At 34.9% G+C, this 21,131-nt stretch overlaps 1 protein-coding gene across 1 annotated transcript in view; it reads left to right on the top strand.

Moving 5' to 3' along the window:
• The window catches only part of LOC150098108 (band 4.1-like protein 4), a 637,189-nt gene that overhangs the window by 597,952 nt on the left and 18,106 nt on the right, over positions 1-21,131 (top strand). Inside the window, exon 29 of the mRNA XM_090406685.1 lies at positions 5,362-5,869. Coding sequence (XP_090262811.1) covers positions 5,362-5,478 — 117 coding nt within the window. The 3' untranslated portion in view covers positions 5,479-5,869. The remainder of the gene's footprint in view (positions 1-5,361; positions 5,870-21,131) is intronic.

Here is a 21,131-nt window from a genome sequence, read left to right as displayed (position 1 = left end):
AGAGGTAATAAATGACTCAAGCACTGTATGAGGATTTCATTATTAGAGGTGTGGCAAATCAGAGGATGCACAAAGAGATAGAATGAGTTTTCCAGGAGATAGAATGAGTAGAGTGATTGAGATGTTGGATATGAGGAGTAAGCAAGGTGAAAAACAGAGTTCAAGAGTTGGTAGTAGTAACAGGAAGAAATAAGGCAGATGGAAACAGGGAAAATGTAAGAACAGATGTCAAGAGGTTCTTGAGAAGAATAAAAGATAATATGTGATAGAAAGGGTAGTCATTGTGTTGCCTAGGAATGACAATGATGTGTTGTGGCAGAGAGCAAAGACCATAAAGGGTATGTTAGTGGAAATGTGTCTGTGCAGTTTGCGAATGTGTAGGATGAGTTTGAGGGATGAATGGAACTGTGAAGAGTGATGATTGCATTTGAATGATTTTAATGTGAGTCATTTGGAGATGCTGCTGGAAAAATATAGTAATGACTGCAGAGAATGAATCTGAGCAAGATGGAAGATATGTGAAAGAGTAGAAGAGTAAGGAAGGAATGATTATGAATGGAGAAGTGAGTAGCATGAGTGAGGAGACTGGAGAACAGGAGTGCAAGGGAAACAGGAGAGTCAGAGTAGACAGGTGGACATAACATAACAAAAGTTGATGCTACTAGAAGAAAGGAATAGAATGACCCGTGGTGTGTGTGTCGGGGAGGGGCGATTTGGGGATAAAGAGGATTATGTGATGAGTATTGACAGAGACAAATGACGGGGTAAAGAAATGCAGGAGTCATATTTAATATGTGGTATCGATGGAACTTGTTATGAACATAGAAATGAACTGTTATGCTTGCATATGGATGCTAGAAATATCAGTAATGAGGAGAATGAAATTATTGCATTTATTGAATTCATTCACCCAAAAATTGTTGGAATAAATGAGATATCATTGGATGAGGATGGACATCTTGACAAGAATAGAGATGGAAGGGTATGATGTTTTTTTTTTTGTGAAGATAGAAAAGACAAAATATGAGGCAAAGTGCTCTTGATGACAGAAAAGGAGTTGCCCACATGCAGGATAGATACAAAGGAGAAATAGTGGCATTGGTTTTGAGATGCTTTGGTGTAAGGTTAGCAATTGACAGAATGAAATACTTAGTTGGAAGTTGCTATGGACCTGGTAATGTGGAAGGCAGTGACATTGAAATTTATGAGCAAATTAGACATGCAAATAGAAAATGAGTGATCATTATGGGTGATGACTTTAATTATAGTAATATAGATGGAAATAACAAAATAGCTTCCAGAAGTAAAGAAAATAAATTTCTTGAGATTTTGAAGGACAACTATCTTAGGCAGTAGAGGGCATGCAAGGATTGAGGATTTGATCTTCTCATCAAAGGATGTCATTATAAATAAAGTGTTGAATCTCCTTCTGATTGGTGAGGGTGATCATGAAGTGATTACCTGAGTGGTTTCCAACTGTATGAGGACTTCTATGAGCAAAATATATGTGGGACTACAAGGCTGATGATTATGAAAAGCTCAGGAGACAAGTTGCAGTGGTGCATGGAATGAGGAGCTTGGGGAAGATAATAAATGCTGGCCGAGAGCTATTTAAGAGTTATCAAACAGAAGCAGTGTCTATATGTATTCCAAGGGTCAAAAGATTAAATAAGGTAGGTGTGAAATGGATGAATGAAGAGATTAAGCATGCATTATGGAGGCAGCTTAAGATGAGCGGTAATAATCATTTGCTTGAGGAGCAAAAAGAACAGGCAAGGAAGGTGACTCATTTGGTAAGAATAGCAAAAATGCAGTATGAGCGGTACTTAGCTAATGAGGCAGAAAAAAAAATCCCTAAGGAGGTCTTTCAATATGTAACTAGTAGAAGAAAGGATGATGCTGGTTGGTGAATGCGGTAAAAGAATAACCACTGCAGAGGACAGAGTTGAGATATTAAATGAGCAGTTCATAAAGATATTTCATCTTCATGAATGTGACATCATGCAGAGTTTGAATGCAGTGGAAAGGAAGGAGAGACTGACCGTGAATGAACAGAAGATATGTGAAGAATTTAGTAAACTTGATGTTAATAAGGCTATGAGACTTGATGATATATTACTGCATGTCATCAAGGAATGTGCCAAGAAATTGACATCTGCCATGACATGCATGTTTAATATAGGTTTTACATTGGGTCAAGTTATATAGGGATGGAAAGAAGACAAGATTTTATCATTTCACAAGCGAAGTGATAAGATTCAAGCTTCAAATTATAATCTAGTCTGTCTCAGGTGTGATTAGTGAGGGTATTGGAGAGGTTAGTAAGGACCAAGATCCAGCACTGGATTGACAACAATGGCATTCTCTTTGATTGACAGCATGGATGGGTGAAAGGAAGGTCATGTTTTGGTAATCTGCTTACTTATTACAATAAGGGAACTGGTGCATTGGACAAGAGAGATAAATATGCTTCTCTCTGTCTTTGTAATTAGACGTGCCCAAGTTTAAGAACAACACATTGTTAATGCTGATTTTAGAAATAGTCTCTGAAAACTGAAATGGCTTTAATATACTGCCACAGTGTCTTGAGGTGATTTCCTGTCATCTCCTTTGTTATTTCTGGCAATTTCCTTCATTCTGGTTCCTGCCATACACAAACATTGTTCTGTCATTGGTGTATGATTTCCCACCATATTTCCTTTGTTCTGTTTCTCATCTTATCCTTTGCTTCATGGGAATGGAGCAGGGGATGGTGGGGGGGAAGATTTTCCATAAATTTGCTATAGTGCAAATTGGTCTATAAGGGATCTCTGCAGCAGATGTCTACTGTTTATTTTAGCCATGAACTGAATTCATTATAGGCATGATACCAATAAAATGAAATCAAACAAGCATGTATTTTTTTACCTCATTTCTTATGCAAGGTGACCAGCATGAATAATGTTTGAATAATAATGGCAGAGGAATAAGCAATTTTAATAAAATCAAAAGTAAATTATATATTTCACATGTTTGTTTTTTTTTGCAAGTGACTGCAATCACTCTGAAATAGATAGAATACTATATACCTCCAATTCCTCTCCATATCTCTATAGCCAAAATGCTACATGAATATAATCTTGGCACCACTTTTTCATCATGCATCAAACTAGTAACAGTGCTTTGACATTGGTCTGTGGAGAGAGAGAGAGAGGAAGAAAATGTCTTCCTTGAAGAACATTGGAAAGAACATGCGTAATTTCTTCATTCATCCATTTCACACCTACATTATTTAATCTTTTGGCCCTTGGAATGCATTGCGTCTGTTCAATAGCTCTCAGCCAGCATTTATTATCCTCAATGTTCTTCAAGAAATAGACACTATTATGGCAAGGGAAGACTAGCATACCAAGTGTTAGTATGGCTTCACATGAGACTAAATGAAGAACATTGTAGTACAATATAGAAGCCATTACAGATTTGAGAGACTATTTTTGGAATCAGCATTAGCAATCTCCAAACCTCTAGTACAGCTGCATTAATTTTCCCAAAATTATGGAGGACACCATAACACCAAGATGGCAGTTTATTTTTATTTATTTATTTTATTTTTTATTTTTTTTTATTTTATTTATTTTTGCTGGTTTCAGAGTCTTAATCCATCACTGAAGTTCAGTGTAGATCATAATTAGTGGTGGCCTGCAGTATCTAGACAGTTATATACAAATTCTTTTGGCAAAATTGCATATACTCTTTTACTTGTTTATTTTCAGCATTCTTTCCATTGTCAAATTCACTTTCAGCTATTTACAGCTTTCAATTATATTATTATTGTTTCTGACCCATCTTCATATCACAGGACTCACTGTGAATAATTTACTCTAAATCTCTCTTTACCTGTCATATGTCCTTAAATCCATTCATGTCAGTGCAATCATTAACCTCTCGCCAGCACATTCTGCTTAGTCACTACTCACTGTGGGATAAATATAGTACTCATTCCATTGCTGACTACACTGTTGCTCAATGTTCAGAAATTTCCCCATGTCCTGCTCTCTCTCTTAGAGTACTATGAATAATCTCTTTTTTTTTTTATTTATGTCTGTTGTATTCCTCTTTCTTTACCATGCTTTTTATCAAATTCTGTGACTTGCATCCTGTTAATTATTATATCATAGTCGATGTCTTTCTCTTCCCCTTCCTACAAAATATCACAGATAACAGAATCTGTGCTTAATCTAGGTGAGAATCAAAACCTAATATAAAAGAAAATAACACTTCTTTATCCCTACTAAGAAATGTCTTTCTAATTCTCCCTATAATTCTAGACGCTGTCTTTTTCAGTGTTTGTGTTCTCTCAAACTACAAGATGTTGTCTTTTTCACAGTGTTTGTGTTCTCTCAAACTACAAGCTTCGCTTTTTATCATCAACCTTGTATTCCTTGTGCATCTCTCCTGCTGTCTGCATTCACCAATATTTTATTTATTTTATTTTAAGTGTTTCTTTTCATCATAATTTCATCATGAAAAATTATAGATTAGTAGCATATTGGTGTTATTACTGCAGAGGGCAGTGAGTTAGATAATCTGGAAATTCTGCTCTAGTTTCCTACCTGATCTGCAGAGCAGGGAGTTTTTTCAATCCACTGGAACTTCTTCACATGCTTTTGACCTCCAGTAAGTAGGGCAGTGGTCTCACACAAAGCAGTGAAATTCATCTTCCACCATAAAGACATTCACAAACATCCATTTCTTCAATCAGAATGCAAAAAAATCTTTCATTGGTAATGCTGAACTAGTATCTTTCATAATACTATTTACACTACTATGTGATTTTCCTGCATGGACTTTTTTTTTTTTTTGTGCTATACGCTTGATCTAATTTTCCTTCAGACACGTATCTGGTAAGGTTGAGAGTGTTTTCCTTTCCATTCTCTTTTCATGAACTAAACTACCTCTTTCTGTATTTTCATTCTTCATTTTAATTCTCTATTTCCTATATGTCATATTTTCTTTCTATATTTTCAAAAATGAATCGATTATATATAAATTTACCTTTTTTCTCTTCATTCTGATAATCACTGCTATATTGAATATTAACTCGTGATTTATGTATTCTCTTTGAATAACCTTTTATAAATTGTTTTAAAAAATATATAAATATACACATATATTTGCTAAGAAGAAAAGAAACTTAAGTTCCACCAATAAACATAAAGAATGAGAAGCATGTTTGAAATTATTATTTATTCATGTTTTGAAATGCTTCATTATCTTTACTTTTATATCATAAAATGGAAAATACAGTTTCATGAGCAAAATGTCCGTGATAAAAAAAATCCCTGATTATTTCATGCACATTATGTACATATCCTTCTCTAGGGCTTCGTGCCACACCAGCCATGGTCAACAAGATATCAGAGGCCAAATAGTGACATCCCAAAGCCAACAGATACACTTCATTCACAAAGTAGCCATGAGATGAGTACCGAATTATAGTCACCTTAAGAGCTAGTTCAGCCTGTGCCAATACTACAAATAGGAGAAAACTGTAGTAAGATTCAGATTCATTTTGCTCATATATAATGACTGTGCAACTAGTTCTTCTCTGCATATGAACAAATCTGCACATAGTTACTATTTGCTGCTAAAGATTTATATGTGTGAAGACTAGAAATCATTCCATAGTTCACTTTGAAAGTTTTGATATATATTTTGCGATGCTTGTCAGAAGGAAAAAGGAAAGATTACTTTGTTATATTCTCCGGGAAACAGTGTGTATTTATTATTATAGTAACTGAAGATTAACTCTACCAAAAGATGAGGTGTACACCAGAATAGAAAATATATATTCTTGAAACCATGTTACCAAAGGAGATAAATTTATCCAGTCAGTTTTTTTTTTTTGGTTGTTTATTTTATTTTATTTTTTTATTATATGGCTTGAAATGAACTGATATATATTATCATATGGTTGATTTAGCAAATGATATTGTTATATTTTGTCTCCTACAATGATCATAACAAACGCACAAGTAATTTTTTTTTTTTTCGTGTTTCAACATTAGAATTTTTTTTATAATTATTTAAGTTATGTTCAGAAATAAAAAGACACAAATAACAAAAAAGCTAAGCTTTTTTGTTATTTTTACTGGACATTTGATATGTAACAGAACTTTGAAATGAGACCAGTTATTAAATTTTCTGTTTCAACTAAAACTAAAACTAGTTTTTAAGTTAGTTATAGTATTGTGCTCAGAATCATATAACAGATGTTTTAACTTAAATCATTTCAATTTTAATATTTTAACTATTTCATTTCACATTATTTTCATATTTCACAGTTTAATATAAAATAGTATATATATTAGATGAAGTTACTGTACATAATTTATATTAAACATTTATAAACATGCAACACGTAAGTTGAAATAACTATAAAGGTGAATTAAATTAAGGGGATAAAAATCCCTTATTATTTTACATCCAGTATGCGAAACTCTGAGATCGAAAACTACGATCTAAGAGTTTCATGCCGAAGAACTATCGGCGAATCCAAGCGTAAGTGAACACCTGGTAGTACAATACCAAGGCAACTCGAAGCAAAGGTGGAGCAAGATCTCTCACTATCCTTGATATTTTCTCATAATGTAAAACACAGCTCCTAGGAGATGTAATACTGCCTTACATTATGAGGAGAGGTCACTACCCAGACCGGTTTCAACCTTTTTTGAGGTCTCATCAGTGAGTAGGTAGACCTGGATGATATCAAAGTTTAAGTGAAAAGAACTTGCATACCTTCACTATACGAATGTCAGAAAGGTGTACTCATATATTATAACTAATATAAAAAACCAAACGGCTATTTTTTCTGGCGAAGTTTGGCTTTTTAACTATAAAGGTGCTTGGTGGATCAAATGCTTCTTCATTTTACTCTAATATTTATACAAACTTCACATTATACTTGATACACATGTTTATTAGATAAATGAATGATTCCTAATGCCACTACATGATATCTTTCTGGTAGGTCTTAAATACTAAGAAAATTACTGCAGCTTAAGTATTATACTCAAAAACTACATCAGCATATACAAGTCCACCAGAAACTAATTAAATTGAATTGTGTAACTCTGTAACATAAATTTAAAAAAAAAAAAAAGTTTGTTTTAATTTCTTCTAGTACGTTAACATATACTGTAGTAATTATACGATATCTGTACCACTTGGGCCACTAGAAGGTGAGAATATTCAGATTATAGGACAAGAAAAAAGAAGGAATACACCCAACACAGAACCAAGTCTGTCCCAAGATCAAAGATGGAACAAAACATGACTGCTACTTTAATTACTAAGAGGAAGTGGGTAACAATTATAATGTAATTAACAATTTTGATGGAACCGTTAATTGCATTTGTTTCTGACATGTGACCTTAATGACATACAGATAACATGATAGTCTAGCCCAATTAAGATTTTATTACTAATTTTCTATCAGTAATTTTTTTCCAAATTGATCTGTGTTTTATCAAGTTTTCAGCTCATATATTTTTTCTTAAAGCAAATAATTGTATCAATCTACTAAAGATCAAATGTTATAAAATATTTATTTTTTCAAAAGTAAGCAGCAAAACTTCATTGTTTGGAATGACTAGGCCACAAACCTATTGCAGACAACAGAAATTATATGCATAGTGCGAAAAGTAATCACATTTTAATAATTTGCATTTTAATAATACAAATTGCATTTGTAGTATTGCAAATGTTCAGAACAAACAAAAACAAAAAGAAAAGTTGCATTTCTTCACACTTCCAAAATTGGAAGAAAAAAAAATGAACTAATAATAATAATAAAATTAATTCATGCTGGGGTTTCCCATTCGGTTAGTTACTTTTAATTTATATAATAGAAATTTATATAAATAATATCGATTTAAATTAATATCATTTATTATTATTTATTATTGTTATGCAGGCATCTCCTTGGACTTCAAAGGCTCATTGAGGAATTAACCATTATTCTCATAGCACCTATCATACCTCTCCTTAAATTCTTAAACCATTCCACTTCACCATTTTGTCAATAAGCAAAAAAACTTAGTCTACATGGTTCTACTAACCACAGTTATATCATTTCCAGGAGTAAACCCTTGTTCTTTCACTTCTGCTCATGTCATAAAAATGTATTCTGCATCAGTCCTGTCAAATGCCTTTAGTAACATGTATGTTTCTATCATATCCCTTGTTTTTCCACATATCAGCAAAGATTTTATTTCCCAAACCTTTATTTTCATATGGAGCATTCCACAAACCTCTCAATTTCTTGATAACTCGTCTCTGGATCCTCTCTGCCACTTTCAAACTTCAACTCTCTGTCCGCCATCATCTCAAAATGTACAGCCTCAAAAATTTCTTGCACTTCATTTCTGATCTATATAATACAACTTATAGTCTTTTCATTAAGGTTATTCAAAGTATATAACTTTACAAACCCAACACATTGCCATATTGAATTGCCAACTATTATCTTATGGCCAAACTGTCAGTCTCTTCTAATTAACCTGTAGAATATTCTATCATTATTGATTATTGCCCTCTCCAGTTTTGTATCATCAGCAAACATATATTCATAAAATCACTCACCATCAGAAATGGAGTGCAAGAAATTTCTGAGGCTATGCATTTTGAGGTGATAGTGGACAGAGAGTTGATGTTCAGATGGCATATGTTAAAAAACTGGACAAAATAGTTCAAAAGTATGTCTTGAATGCTCAAGATGCTCTTATTAGAGATAAGCAGGTTATTATCCCTCTTTATAAGGTTATGATACAGCCCACATCTGAACTACTGTACACAGATTTGGTTACTTGTGAATGAGGAAGTGGCAGAGAGGATCCAGAGGTTAATTACCAAGAAGTGGGAGGTCTGTGGATGTTAGTGAGAGGATTATAAAAAGAGTAGAAGGCAAGAGGAGAAGAACCAGAAGCTATCCCTGGAAATTATGAGTGTGGTGAAGAGGGTGTGAGGAGTAGATTTTTTACATGGAGAATTGTGAGTGAATGGAACACATTACCAATGTATGTTGTTAATATAGGGAGTGCTAGGGATTTTAAGATTCAGTATGGTATGTTATCAGTTGAATGAACTTCCCATGATTGAGTCTGCTGACTCCATGGAAGATGTACTACTACTAATAATAATAATATCATTAATATGCAAATACACAGCAGTGGCCCAAGAACATATCTCTACAGCACAGCACTCACTGGTTGCCTACCTTTTTAGTTTCACTACACTATAAACAGTAATCTACTGTTTATATTGCATTCAAAACAACTCTTGAATTAACTGACCTTTGCATGTCAACTAACCTCTGATAGAATACCACATAATTGTATTGCAATTATCTGACCGTTTAGTTATCAGAACTTGCTATTCTGATAATCGAAGGGTCAGATAAATGGTTGATTACTGTACTACTTTTTAATGTCTATGCATCCCCCACCTCCTTATCCACGTTACTAACTTCATCCCCATCCATTTCATGGAATAGAATTAAATGCAGTATCCTGTGAGATGCTTTTCCAAAGTCCAGTAGTATTACATTGGTGGAGCCACTTTCTTTCTTTCAATCATTTTATTATAGAAATAAAATAGAAAGGCAAGGCCTATTATATATATCCTTTTGTCCCTCCCCTTCCATAGAGCATCCTGTTTCTGTCCACCCGTTCCTGAATTGTATCTTCATCATTTTCTCAAATACCTTAACCACCATTCCTAGGATACTTACTGGTCTATAATTTGCTACCTCTATGTTGGAGCCTTCTTTATATGCTGTAATATTTTGTCATCTTCCTTCCCTTGAGATTTTGTCAGTACTGAGGCTTAAAGAGCCTAATGAGCGAAATTATTGTCTTGAGACCTCCATGGAATCAAAGATTTGTCTTGGGATGTCCTTCTGCCATGTGCATGCACACACACAGACAGACAGACATACACATCATACTGTGCATTAAATACATTCATATGCTCTGCCCACACTCTCAGGCAACACATTCCAATCATTCACCACCCACCATGTAAAAAACCTGCTTCTCACACTCTCCTTATACAGCTTTCAAGAGATGTCTTGTTCTCCTCCCATTCTGTGAAAAACCTCCTCAATGTTAACATGATAAGAACCCATTACCAACTCATATGTCTCTATCGGATCTCTTGCTTTTTCCCCCACCTTCCTTCTTCCTCCTATTGCATCTTCTCAACTTTTCTTCATACTCAGCATTCCAGAGACTAGAAACCTTAGTCAGTAACCTCTGAAAGCCATTCCAATATATGTTCTTCCTTTGAAAACCAGGTGATGAAATCTGTGCACAATACTCTCTATGTGGCCTGATCAAGACCTTATACAATGGAACCATAATTTCCTTATTTCTACAAGTCATTTCTCTGCATCATTGCCAAAATTTAGTGTGCTATCCTAACAATTTTAGCTGTCCTCTAAATGTTAAGATCCCTGTCAGCCTGTCAGCTATCACCCCCCAAATCTCTTTTTCTACACCTCCTCCAATATATCTTCATATACATAGTTTCCAGTATCGAGACCACGTGTTTTAAGATAATTAACAAGTTTAATAAAATATAATCTTACAAGTTTTGTAAGTTGTCAGACTTACATCATCAGGGGATATTAGCAAAAGTTGTACAGAAAAGAGACTAGAAACAGTTAATTACACAATATTAGACGTTATCAGAACTTCATACATATAAATAACCAGAATAAAAAACATTAAATTAATTGCTATATATACAGTGTATACAACAAGCATTGTATATAACATACACTGTATATAACAATGCTGTTACTACTGCCACATTCTGTAGCATCGCACATGTTGTGTCCAAGGTCTCCAGCTGTTAGATTTTTAATGAAAGTAGACCAAATTTGGTGTAGGATTAAGCCTTGATTTTTGTTGCATTGCTTGGAGATCTGCAGCATTTCAGAGGCCTCCTTGAACTTTCTTGTTGAAATAAATGAAGAAAAAATATTATTATTTTCAGTACACAGAAAACCTACTGCAACTGGAAGATTTTTACGTACTGCTTCACATCATTCATTACAAAAGATAGGCATGATTAAAACATTATGAGCTAGAGTATACAAGATGTTCAGTATGTCAGTTAATAGGAATGAAGAACTACACTTCCTGAGGCATAACTTTGCCCTTATGATTACGAACTCAAGGCGATCAACAAAATTCTTAATACACCTCCTGTACTTAAACAAAATTTGAAGAATGTAATCATGCTACCTTATATCAAGAATGTTACAGACAAAGTGGCAAAGTTGCTCAGTGAGAAAACATTAAAGTGGCTTTATTACCATTACATAAAATCACCCGATTCTTACATCCACCAAAGCCACCACATCATCCTATGAAAAATCCAGGTGTTTATGAGATTCATTGCTCTTGTGGCATTTGCTGTGTAGGCCAAACAGGAAGGGTGGGGAAGATCCACATGTCTGAAAACATAAGAGACGAAAAAATATATTTGGCATCCCATACAACTACCACAGGCCATCAAGTAGTTTGGCAACAAACAAAAATGCCTTATATTGATCAAAATTGTTTTACAAGAAAGTTCAAGAGGAAGCTTCTGAAATGCCATGAATCCCACACAATGTAACAAAAATCAAGGCTTAATCATACACAAAGTGCAGTCTGCTTTCATTAAAAATCTAACTGCTGTTGTGACCTAGGATACGATACAAGTGATGCTAGGGAATGCGATAGCAGCACCTTGCATTGTTCCAACACATATACATCAATTAATTTTTTATTCTGGATATTTATATGTTATGAATTGTGAAATTTTAATATCTGTAATTAATTGGAATCTACAGAACTTCTAAACCACAGAAACTTAAGCATTCATAAAATCTATTTGTCTGTGTACAGAAATCAACTAATCGCTTAGAAAACGACTGAAATAAAAGCTAGAAAAGGAATAGTTGAGAGACATTAAATACAGAAGGAAAAGTAAAACTGACCTCATTTCACATATTTACATAACACCATGAAATGATCATCCACCTCCATGGCTTACCTTAAAAAACAACCTGTTGTTAAGAGGACTTCAAGGAATCATCTGAAGTCATACACTCTTGAGGCACTTTTAACAGGAACTAGGGCCTTCATTCTACATTATGCTATTTTTCTGTGCCTTTCTAACATTAAGCTATATTGTAATTTTCAAAAAATTAAATAAAATAAAACAAATAACTGTTGTTAGGAGTTTCCAGAAGTTTTTTATATATTTCTCTAGTATGGTTAACTTCCTGAAGATGCTTTCAGTAACAGTTACTGAAATATCGAAGCTTATTTGTTTATATTAAATTTACAAATAAAATTCTGTTATTTTGTCAGTAATCTCATTATATCAAACACCACTATAACCAACTCACATATTATATCAAACAACTGAAAAGTTCTGACTAAAGCTCCACAGGTGCAATACTGTACTCTGAGAATTTCACTGCAGTGAACTGTCTACTATAACAAACTATTCCTATGGCATAGGAACAGCAGTTCTTTTTGACCTGATAATTTTCCTCCATATATATTTTCTCCATAAAGGGAGGTAAAGTATGTGCATGTATATAAGTTAGGTGTGAAAATCTTTCCTAACAGTTCCTATTTTCATAAAAAGGAGAGACAATTTTATCATTCTGAATTTCTTGAAAATAAAGTAAAAAGCCATACAGATTTATGATAAATCAAGTTTTGCTCTGCTGCATTCTCAAACCTATTTTTCTTTTGAAATATAGAAATATAAAACTATATTTCTATATTTCACTGAAATACATATATGCATATACTTTACATAGCATGTTGGCTGCGTAAATTAATTGCCTTGAAATATTTGGATTCTCATTGATAATATAACATAGACAAGTGCTGCAAGGACTAATTGTCAAAAACTTAACACTTTGTACTAACTTTGGTATGGAAAATACTATTATTTATCAAAAGGTAAATTAGTTATAAATGTACTTTATAAACTATAAACTTAATCATATAAAAACTCCAATTTTAATAAAATATTTGAATTTGGTAACTGCTTAACATTCCAAAAGTAGACATAATCATTAAACAACTCCACTGTATCTTCTGCCCCTATACTGCATTGTATAATCCAAATTAGATATTAGCTACATAAAATGCCGCCCTATCAATGTTGCTGCCCGGGTGCAGTGTACCCCTTGCACCCTCGGGTTGGCACGGCCCTGCCGTCTGTAATGAAAGAATTTCTTAGGATTTTCCTTGAATCACAGGGCTAATCTCTTCTCATATTCCAGTTTTGTTTTCTTTATTATACTAATCATTTACCTGGTCTGAGTCTTATATTCCTCGTAAAACTACTCTCCACCCCCTCTTTATACTTCTTTTTCATCTGCTGCTCCTGTTTGATTTCATTAGTCATCTACTTTACACCAAAACATTTTATCTTTATCACTTGGGAGTATACATCTTGCCATTACTTGTATTAAATATTTCCTCACTACTTCCTATGCACTGGTGATATCTATCACTTCTGATTTTTCCATCCACTGAGCTGCCCCAAGCTGATTTCTAAGACTATTGTTATCTGTGGTATACCAGAATGATTTATTAACTTTTCCTTTTCACGGTTAATAATACAGGTTTTGGATCTGGGATATTAGTACAAAAATAAGTTAACTTAAAATTAAAGAGACAAAGTAAATTCAAAATTCTTGCTTTTAAGCTTACACGGTGATCCGAATGCATTTTTGAAAATTATGGAGACAACTACAGTGTTTGAATAAAAACTTTAGTTTAATATAACTAAAATCTACATTCGACATTTCGACCTTTATGTCAAGATCATCTTCTGGAGCATACAACTATACACAGAAAACAAGCTATACTACAATCAAACTGGTTTGTTAAAGATACTGACCAACCGCTACAACAATTGTTGGCCTGACCTCTGGTGGAAAAAAAAAAAAGTCTACATCAACGCTAGAATCCTATTATTAGTGTTATCTGTTGGTTGTAGAAATACATTGGGTGCAACAACAAGTATCTATCTATATACATATTTTAACATCATGATTATACTTTACATTCCAGTCAGTTGGTATGGAATGGTTTCTAATACTAGCTGAAGATTGGCTAGAGTCCTGACTTATGCTGGATCTTAAATATTAGGTAGGCTGAATGTGTGCCATCCAGATCCTTGGAATTTTCATGCCATCTTTGTTGTTGATATTTGAGTGGTTTATCAGGATTTCGCAGGCTTCCTTAAATTTCCTTTCATACCAGGTTTTTGTGTGGTGTAAAGAGCGGGTGCTTTTCCAGTTGATTTGATGTAAAGTGTTGAGCGCGCGGTCTGAGAGGCCTGCTTCATCATAATGGTTATATTTAATGTGTCTAATGTGTTCTTTTTTGCTTATAGGGATTGTCCGTCCTGTTTCCAATGTACGGTAAGTTACAGGTGCAGTGGATGCAATAGACTCCAGGATGTGCTAATGGAAGGAGAGGATCCTTAGAGGAGTTGAATATGTTTTTAAGTTTAGTGGGTGGTTTAAAGGTGGCATTGAGGTTATAATGTTGTAGGATTCTGTTGATTTTTTCTGATAACCTTTAATGTATATGGGATGGCTATGGTTTTACTGTAATCTAGATTCGTTTTTGTAGTAGTTCAAGACCAAATTCCACTGTTTGAAACAATGGCAAAATATGGCAGCCAATCACAGGAATCCATCCAATCAGAAGACCTCTCCGATAAACACCAACAATGAACAACAAACAAGGAGCAACCAACCACAGACAAGCAAGAACCACATCAACCTATCAAGCCACACCCTGAACAACGGCGAACTTACGCTACTGAATAAAGGACTTAACTACGCAATAGCACCTAAAAAGGTAAACAAATTAGATTTTATCTACCACATAAAAAGAGGCATCAGGTCCCTACCTAACAATATAGCAGATAAAATACAACTAGAAACTAGTAATGTCCTAAACACTAAGAAAACCATACAGAACAACCTCGCAAAAACAGAACTAGCAGTAATTAAATGATTAAAAGCAAAACAAAACATATTAATAACGAAATCGGATAAAGGCAATGCCACTGTCGTCCTTGACAGGTCAACGTACGTACTTCAAATGAATCAACTAGTAACCGATAACAACACATATAAGCTGGTAAATTATAACCCAACAAAAAGGATAAAGGATAAAACAGAGAAACTACTCAAGTCCGTCACTTCTTGGCCACCAGACACGGTTAAAAAAACTCAAACCCCACTACGCCTGCCCCCCCCCCCCCAGAATATATGGGGTCCCGAAAATACACAAACAAAATGTGCCCCTTCGACCAATCGTGGAAGGAATAGACAGTTCCAATTACCACTTAGCCGAGAAATTAGCGGCAACACTCAAGGAGTTGGTAGGTCATTCCTCCTCCTACATAAAAAAAACACACACAACACTTTATAAACAAAATTAAAAACATAACACAACAAAGAAGACTTATTAGTCAGTTTCGACGTTTCTGCCCTTTTCACTAATGTCCCCATCACTGACACAATTCTCCTACTACAGAACAAATTTCTGGCTGACATTACGGCCCTCTTTGCCCACATACTAAAGTCTGGTTACTTCATGTGGCCAAACAAATTTTACCTACAGAAAGAAGGTACAGCCATGGGCTCACCACTATCCTCCCCCAATCGCTAACTTCTACATGGAAACCTTTGAGCAAAGGGCTCTTGATTCCGCCATGCTAAGACCGACTGTCTGGCTTAGATACGTTGACGACGTGTTCGCGATCTGGCCGCATGGGTGACAACAAAAACTAAACACATTCTTTAGCCACCTAAACAAACAACACGAATGCATACAATTTACCATTGAAATCGAAAATCAAAATTCGCTCCCATTCCTAGACACACTAGTCACACGTCTTCCTTCAGGCAGTCTATCCTTCACGGTCTACCGAAAACCAACACACTGGCCAATACATACATGCCAGTTCATACCACCACCCTTCACAAAAATATGGAGTCATTAACACCCTTAAAAACAGAGCTACAACAATTTGCTCTAACCAGCAAGCCTTGAAACAAGAACTAAAAATCATCAGCGACACATTCATAAATAATGGCTACAACAAAAATACTATTAATAAAATACTCCATAAAACTACTGCAAAAACGAATCTAGATTACAGTAAAACCATAGCCATCCCATATACATTAAAGGGTTATCAGAAAAAATCAACAGAATCCTACAACATTATAACCTCAATGCCACCTTTAAACCACTCACTAAACTTAAAACCATATTCAACTCCTCTAAGGATCCTCTCCTTCCATTAGCACATCCTGGAGTCTATTGCATCCACTGCACCTGTAACTTACCGTACATTGGAAACAGGACGGACAATCCCTATAAGCAAAAAAGAACACATTAGACACATTAAATATAACCATTATGATGAAGCAGGCCTCTCAGACCGCGCGCTCAACACTTTACATCAAATCAACTGGAAAAGCACCCGCTCTTTACACCACACAAAAACCTGGTATGAAAGGAAATTTAAGGAAGCCTGCGAAATCCTGATAAACCACTCAAATATCAACAACAAAGATGGCATGAAAATTCCAAGGATCTGGATGGCACACATTCAGCCTACCTAATATTTAAGATCCAGCATAAGTCAGGACTCTAGCCAATCTTCAGCTAGTATTAGAAACCATTCCATACCAACTGGCTGGAATGTACAAGTATAATCATGATGTTAAAATATGTATATAGATAGATACTTGTTGTTGCACCCAATGTATTTCTACAACCAACAGATAACACTAATAATAGGACTCTAGCGTTGATGTAGACTTTTTTTTTCCACCAGAGGTCAGGCCAACAATTGTTGTAGCAGTTGGTCAGTATCTTTAACAAACCAGTTTGATTGTAGTATAGCTTGTTTTCTGTGTATAGTTGTATGCTCCAGAAGATGACCTTGACATAAAGGTCGAAATGTCGAATGTAGATTTTAGTTATATTAAACTAAAGTTTTTATTCAAACACGGTAAATGTCTCCATAATTTTCAAAAATAAATTCAAAACTAATATCTTTATTTACAAACAAATATTAGTGTAAAGCATGGGAAAGGGAACCCAAACTTAACATCATACATAAAGAAAATGTTTATTTTCTTTAATGTTCAATCAGAAATCCTGTGTTGATGTTTATCATACAGGATATGATGGGAACACACAAGTAAAGCAATTAACTTGAAACTTATAAAGCAGTTTTTTTCCACTCTCAACATTGGCCATTTATTTATAATTACTGGTCATTTAAAAAAATTCATACCTGTTTTTTCTTTGAAAACAAAAATTTAATTTGTGTGCAACCAGTTTGTTGAGAAATATAATATTTCTTTTTTCATGTCTTCTCTAAGATATCAGTTCCTTTTGTTTCTAATTTTTTGACATACAAAAAATAATTTCAAAGTTCCCTTTTTTTGTGTGGAAACTTCTTCCTTATCCTTGGACACAAAAAGTTCATCACTTTCGAATTGATAGTGTTTAACCCGAATACATTTACTTCTTAACATATCAAAAGGAACTGTCCATTTCTTTGGACAAAACTATGTAATTCTTCTCATCACTTTTATCCATATTCCAACTTACTTTTAAGAGAAATTTATCTGTTAATTTTGGGATAACTGTTTCCCCCATAATGCTCTTTTCCACCTTTTTTGACTTAAGAAAAACATTCTTTCCTTTAAAGTATATTTCTTCCCTAAACTTCCAACTTTCACAACATATTCAAGAAACTGGTCTGGGTAGTGGCCCTTCCCTTAATGCATAGCAGTATACATGTCCACAAGGAGATGTGCTTTGCATTATGGGAGATACTGAGACAAGTACCTTTGCTCGGAGTTGCCTGGTGTTGCACCACCTTACCTCAGTCCTGAAGATATTTTCAGGTGCAAACTTTGTTTGCTTACACTTGGATAAAGGATTAAACTAAATTCATTATATACTATTCCATTTTTCTATCTGCTGTCAAAAGTTATCCTTTTCTTTTTATTTCTTTAATTATTCCAAATCAGCTGTTGCTATACATTTAAACAAAAATTGTAAGATAATCTTATAATGCTAAATAGCAGATATCCTTATAACTGCACATAAATGCCTTTCTCCTTGATACCTCTGTGAATCTATTCTTAAGTCAGGACTATTACATAAACTACTACTTATGTGACTACTTTCAAATATTTTGTTTCTTTTTTTATTGCTCATTTTCATACCAAATTTCTTACAGCAGTTGTTTACTTCATTTATTATTAACACATCCTCCATGGATTCAAAAGACACATCAGAAGAGGCAAACACTGTTACACACAAAGCCCATCAAACTGTGCTTCAACTGCATTAAATGTACAGTAATACCCTGACTTACATTAAGCTTAATGTTTTAGATGCTGTAAGGATTATCGGAGATTCTTGGGATGAAATTTCCCAAAAAACCTTGAATGGTGTCTGGAAAAAACTTTGTCCATCCTTTTTTAAATGTGAAACGGAAATGTTGCCAGAAACTGATCAAGTTGCTGAGGCAATAGAAGAAGTTGTCAACCTTGCCAGGCAATTAGATTTAGAAGTCGACAGTGAAGATGTCAATGAGCTGTTAGACTCACATAACAAGGAGCTTACAATCAATAAGCTCATAGACAATCGACAAGCTCATTACAAGAAGCTTACAATCGACAAGCTCATAGAGATGCGTGAGCAAAGCGCTACTGAAGAGACCGAAACCTCAGATCCAGTTCTACCAGAAAAACACATGACAATCTGGAGAATGCGGTTTCTTATATGTACGTATTCCCATCCCGCTTCACATCTCACTACTAGTCGTATCTTTCCGGCACTGGCCACATTCGCCAGTGTCGCACATGCTGTGAACAAGCACTGATGTGTTTCGCGTGGTCTCCATTCATACACGATTTTTCTAAAGCTGTAACTCCCCTCCTGCAACTTTAATTGATTTTGATCCACGTGTAAAAGTTGTTGTCTTGCCTCCAAATACAACCAGCTTACTTCAACCGATGGACCAAGGAGTTATCAAAACATTCAAAGCATACTACACACAGCATTCGTTTGCAAGTCTGAATGAAGCTATGAGGCAAAATGAGCAACTGTCTGTTAAAGAGTTTTGGAGACAGCTTAATGTTTTAGATGCTGTAAGGATTATCGGAGATTCTTGGGATGAAATTTCCCAAAAACCCTTGAATGGTGTCTGGAAAAAACTTTGTCCATCCTTTTTTAAATGCGAAACGGAAATGTTGCCAGAAACTGATCGAGTTGCTGAGGCAATAGAAGAAGTTGTCAACCTTGCCAGGCAATTAGATTTAGAAGTCGACAGTGAAGATGTCAGTGAGCTGTTAGACTCGCATAACAAGGAGCTTACAATCGACAAGCTCATAGAGATGCGTGAGCAAAGCGCTACTGAAGAGACCGAAACCTCAGATCCAGTTCTACCAGAAAAACACATGACAATTGCAAAATTAACAGGTCACAGCTTAATTAAGAAAGGTTTACAGATTCTGGAGGACATAGATTCTAACGAGGAACGAATTGTAGCCACAAGGCAAGGAATAAAAAAATCATTGGCTTGCCATGAAGAAATTTTGCATGATAAGAAAGAGACATATGCCGTCAGACGAATCTATTAGATTTTATGAAACCATTGACATTGAAATAATTTTCTTTTTTTAATGTACAAAAAACAACAATTATGATTATATTTCTTAAAAAAAAATAGGTGTTTTTGTAAACCTTTAGTCCCAATTAACTAATATTTTTATGTTTGTGTATATAAATTACATGCAAAATTATACCCCGACTTACGCACTTTTTGTTGGTCCCACCTACTGTGTAACTTTGGGGTTTTACTGTATCTGTATTCACCACAATGGCAGGAATGTATTCCACTCATCAACCACTCTCCATGAAAAGAACCTGCTCCTTATGCCATAGCTCACACCCTCCCAGGATTGTCCTCTTGTTCTATCCCCTCTTCCCATTCTATGAAAAATTTCTTCCACATTAACTTGGTACCACCCCTTTACAGCTGAAATATCTCAGTTATATCCCTTGTCTTATTCTTATTCTTATTCACAATGCTTTGCGAGCTGCATTCCCTCAATCTGTCCTCGTATCCCACATCCCAAAGACCAGTTAAGACCTTAAGACCTTAATTTGATTTTTCCTGGACTCTTTTCACCATGAATACCAGGAGACCAAATCTATGCACAATAATTCATACGAGGCCTGACCAAGGCCTTATACAATGGAACCAGAATCTCTTTATTTCTACAAGTTAAGGTCCTCCACATCATTGCCATAATCTGATGGGATGTCTTCACAACTTGTGCAATGTGACCTCTGAACTTCAAGATCCCTGTCCACCACCACTCCATGGTTTCTTATCTCCTCAGCTTCCTTCAAAATTTTCCCACCAAGTGTACTTTGCATCCCATTGTTGCCCACCAAATTTCAGAATCTTACACTTTGCAATATTCAACTGATAGTTCCATACTGTTGCCCACTTATAAAATCTGTTCAAGTCCTATAAGGCTACAACATCATTTCAACTCCTCATCACTCTCCCCAATTTTGCATTCTCTGCAAAAGTTGTATATCACCAGTTAAACCTATCCCAGTATCATTAATATACAAATTAAATAACAGTGGTTCCAAAACAGACCCCCCCATATCTCACCAATACTGACTTTCCTCTTTCAAGATAGTGCCCCCCTATACACAACTTACTGATACCTATCTAATAGCTAGTCACTTATCCAACTCACTAGTCTGTTATGCAATCATATCTACTTCAGTTTAGTGACCAACTTGTGCTATGGCAATCTATCAAAAGCCTTTGCAAAATCTAAGTATGCCACTGTATATACATCTCCCTTATCTAATACATTCATCACCCTATTATAGTACATAATCAGGTTAGTAAATATGACCTCCCTTTAACAAACCCATGTTGACGGGCACAAAGAATACCCTGTTATCATCCCACTTTTATATCCTATACCT

The sequence above is a fragment of the Typopeltis vanoorti genome, chromosome 16 (assembly GCF_054136105.1).
Source record: "Typopeltis vanoorti isolate ZY-2024b chromosome 16, IOZ_Tvanoo_1.0, whole genome shotgun sequence".
NCBI classification, from domain to species: Eukaryota; Metazoa; Arthropoda; class Arachnida; order Uropygi; family Thelyphonidae; genus Typopeltis; species Typopeltis vanoorti.
Note: the sequence above shows the minus strand (reverse complement) of the source record. Positions and strands in the feature narration are given on the sequence as shown.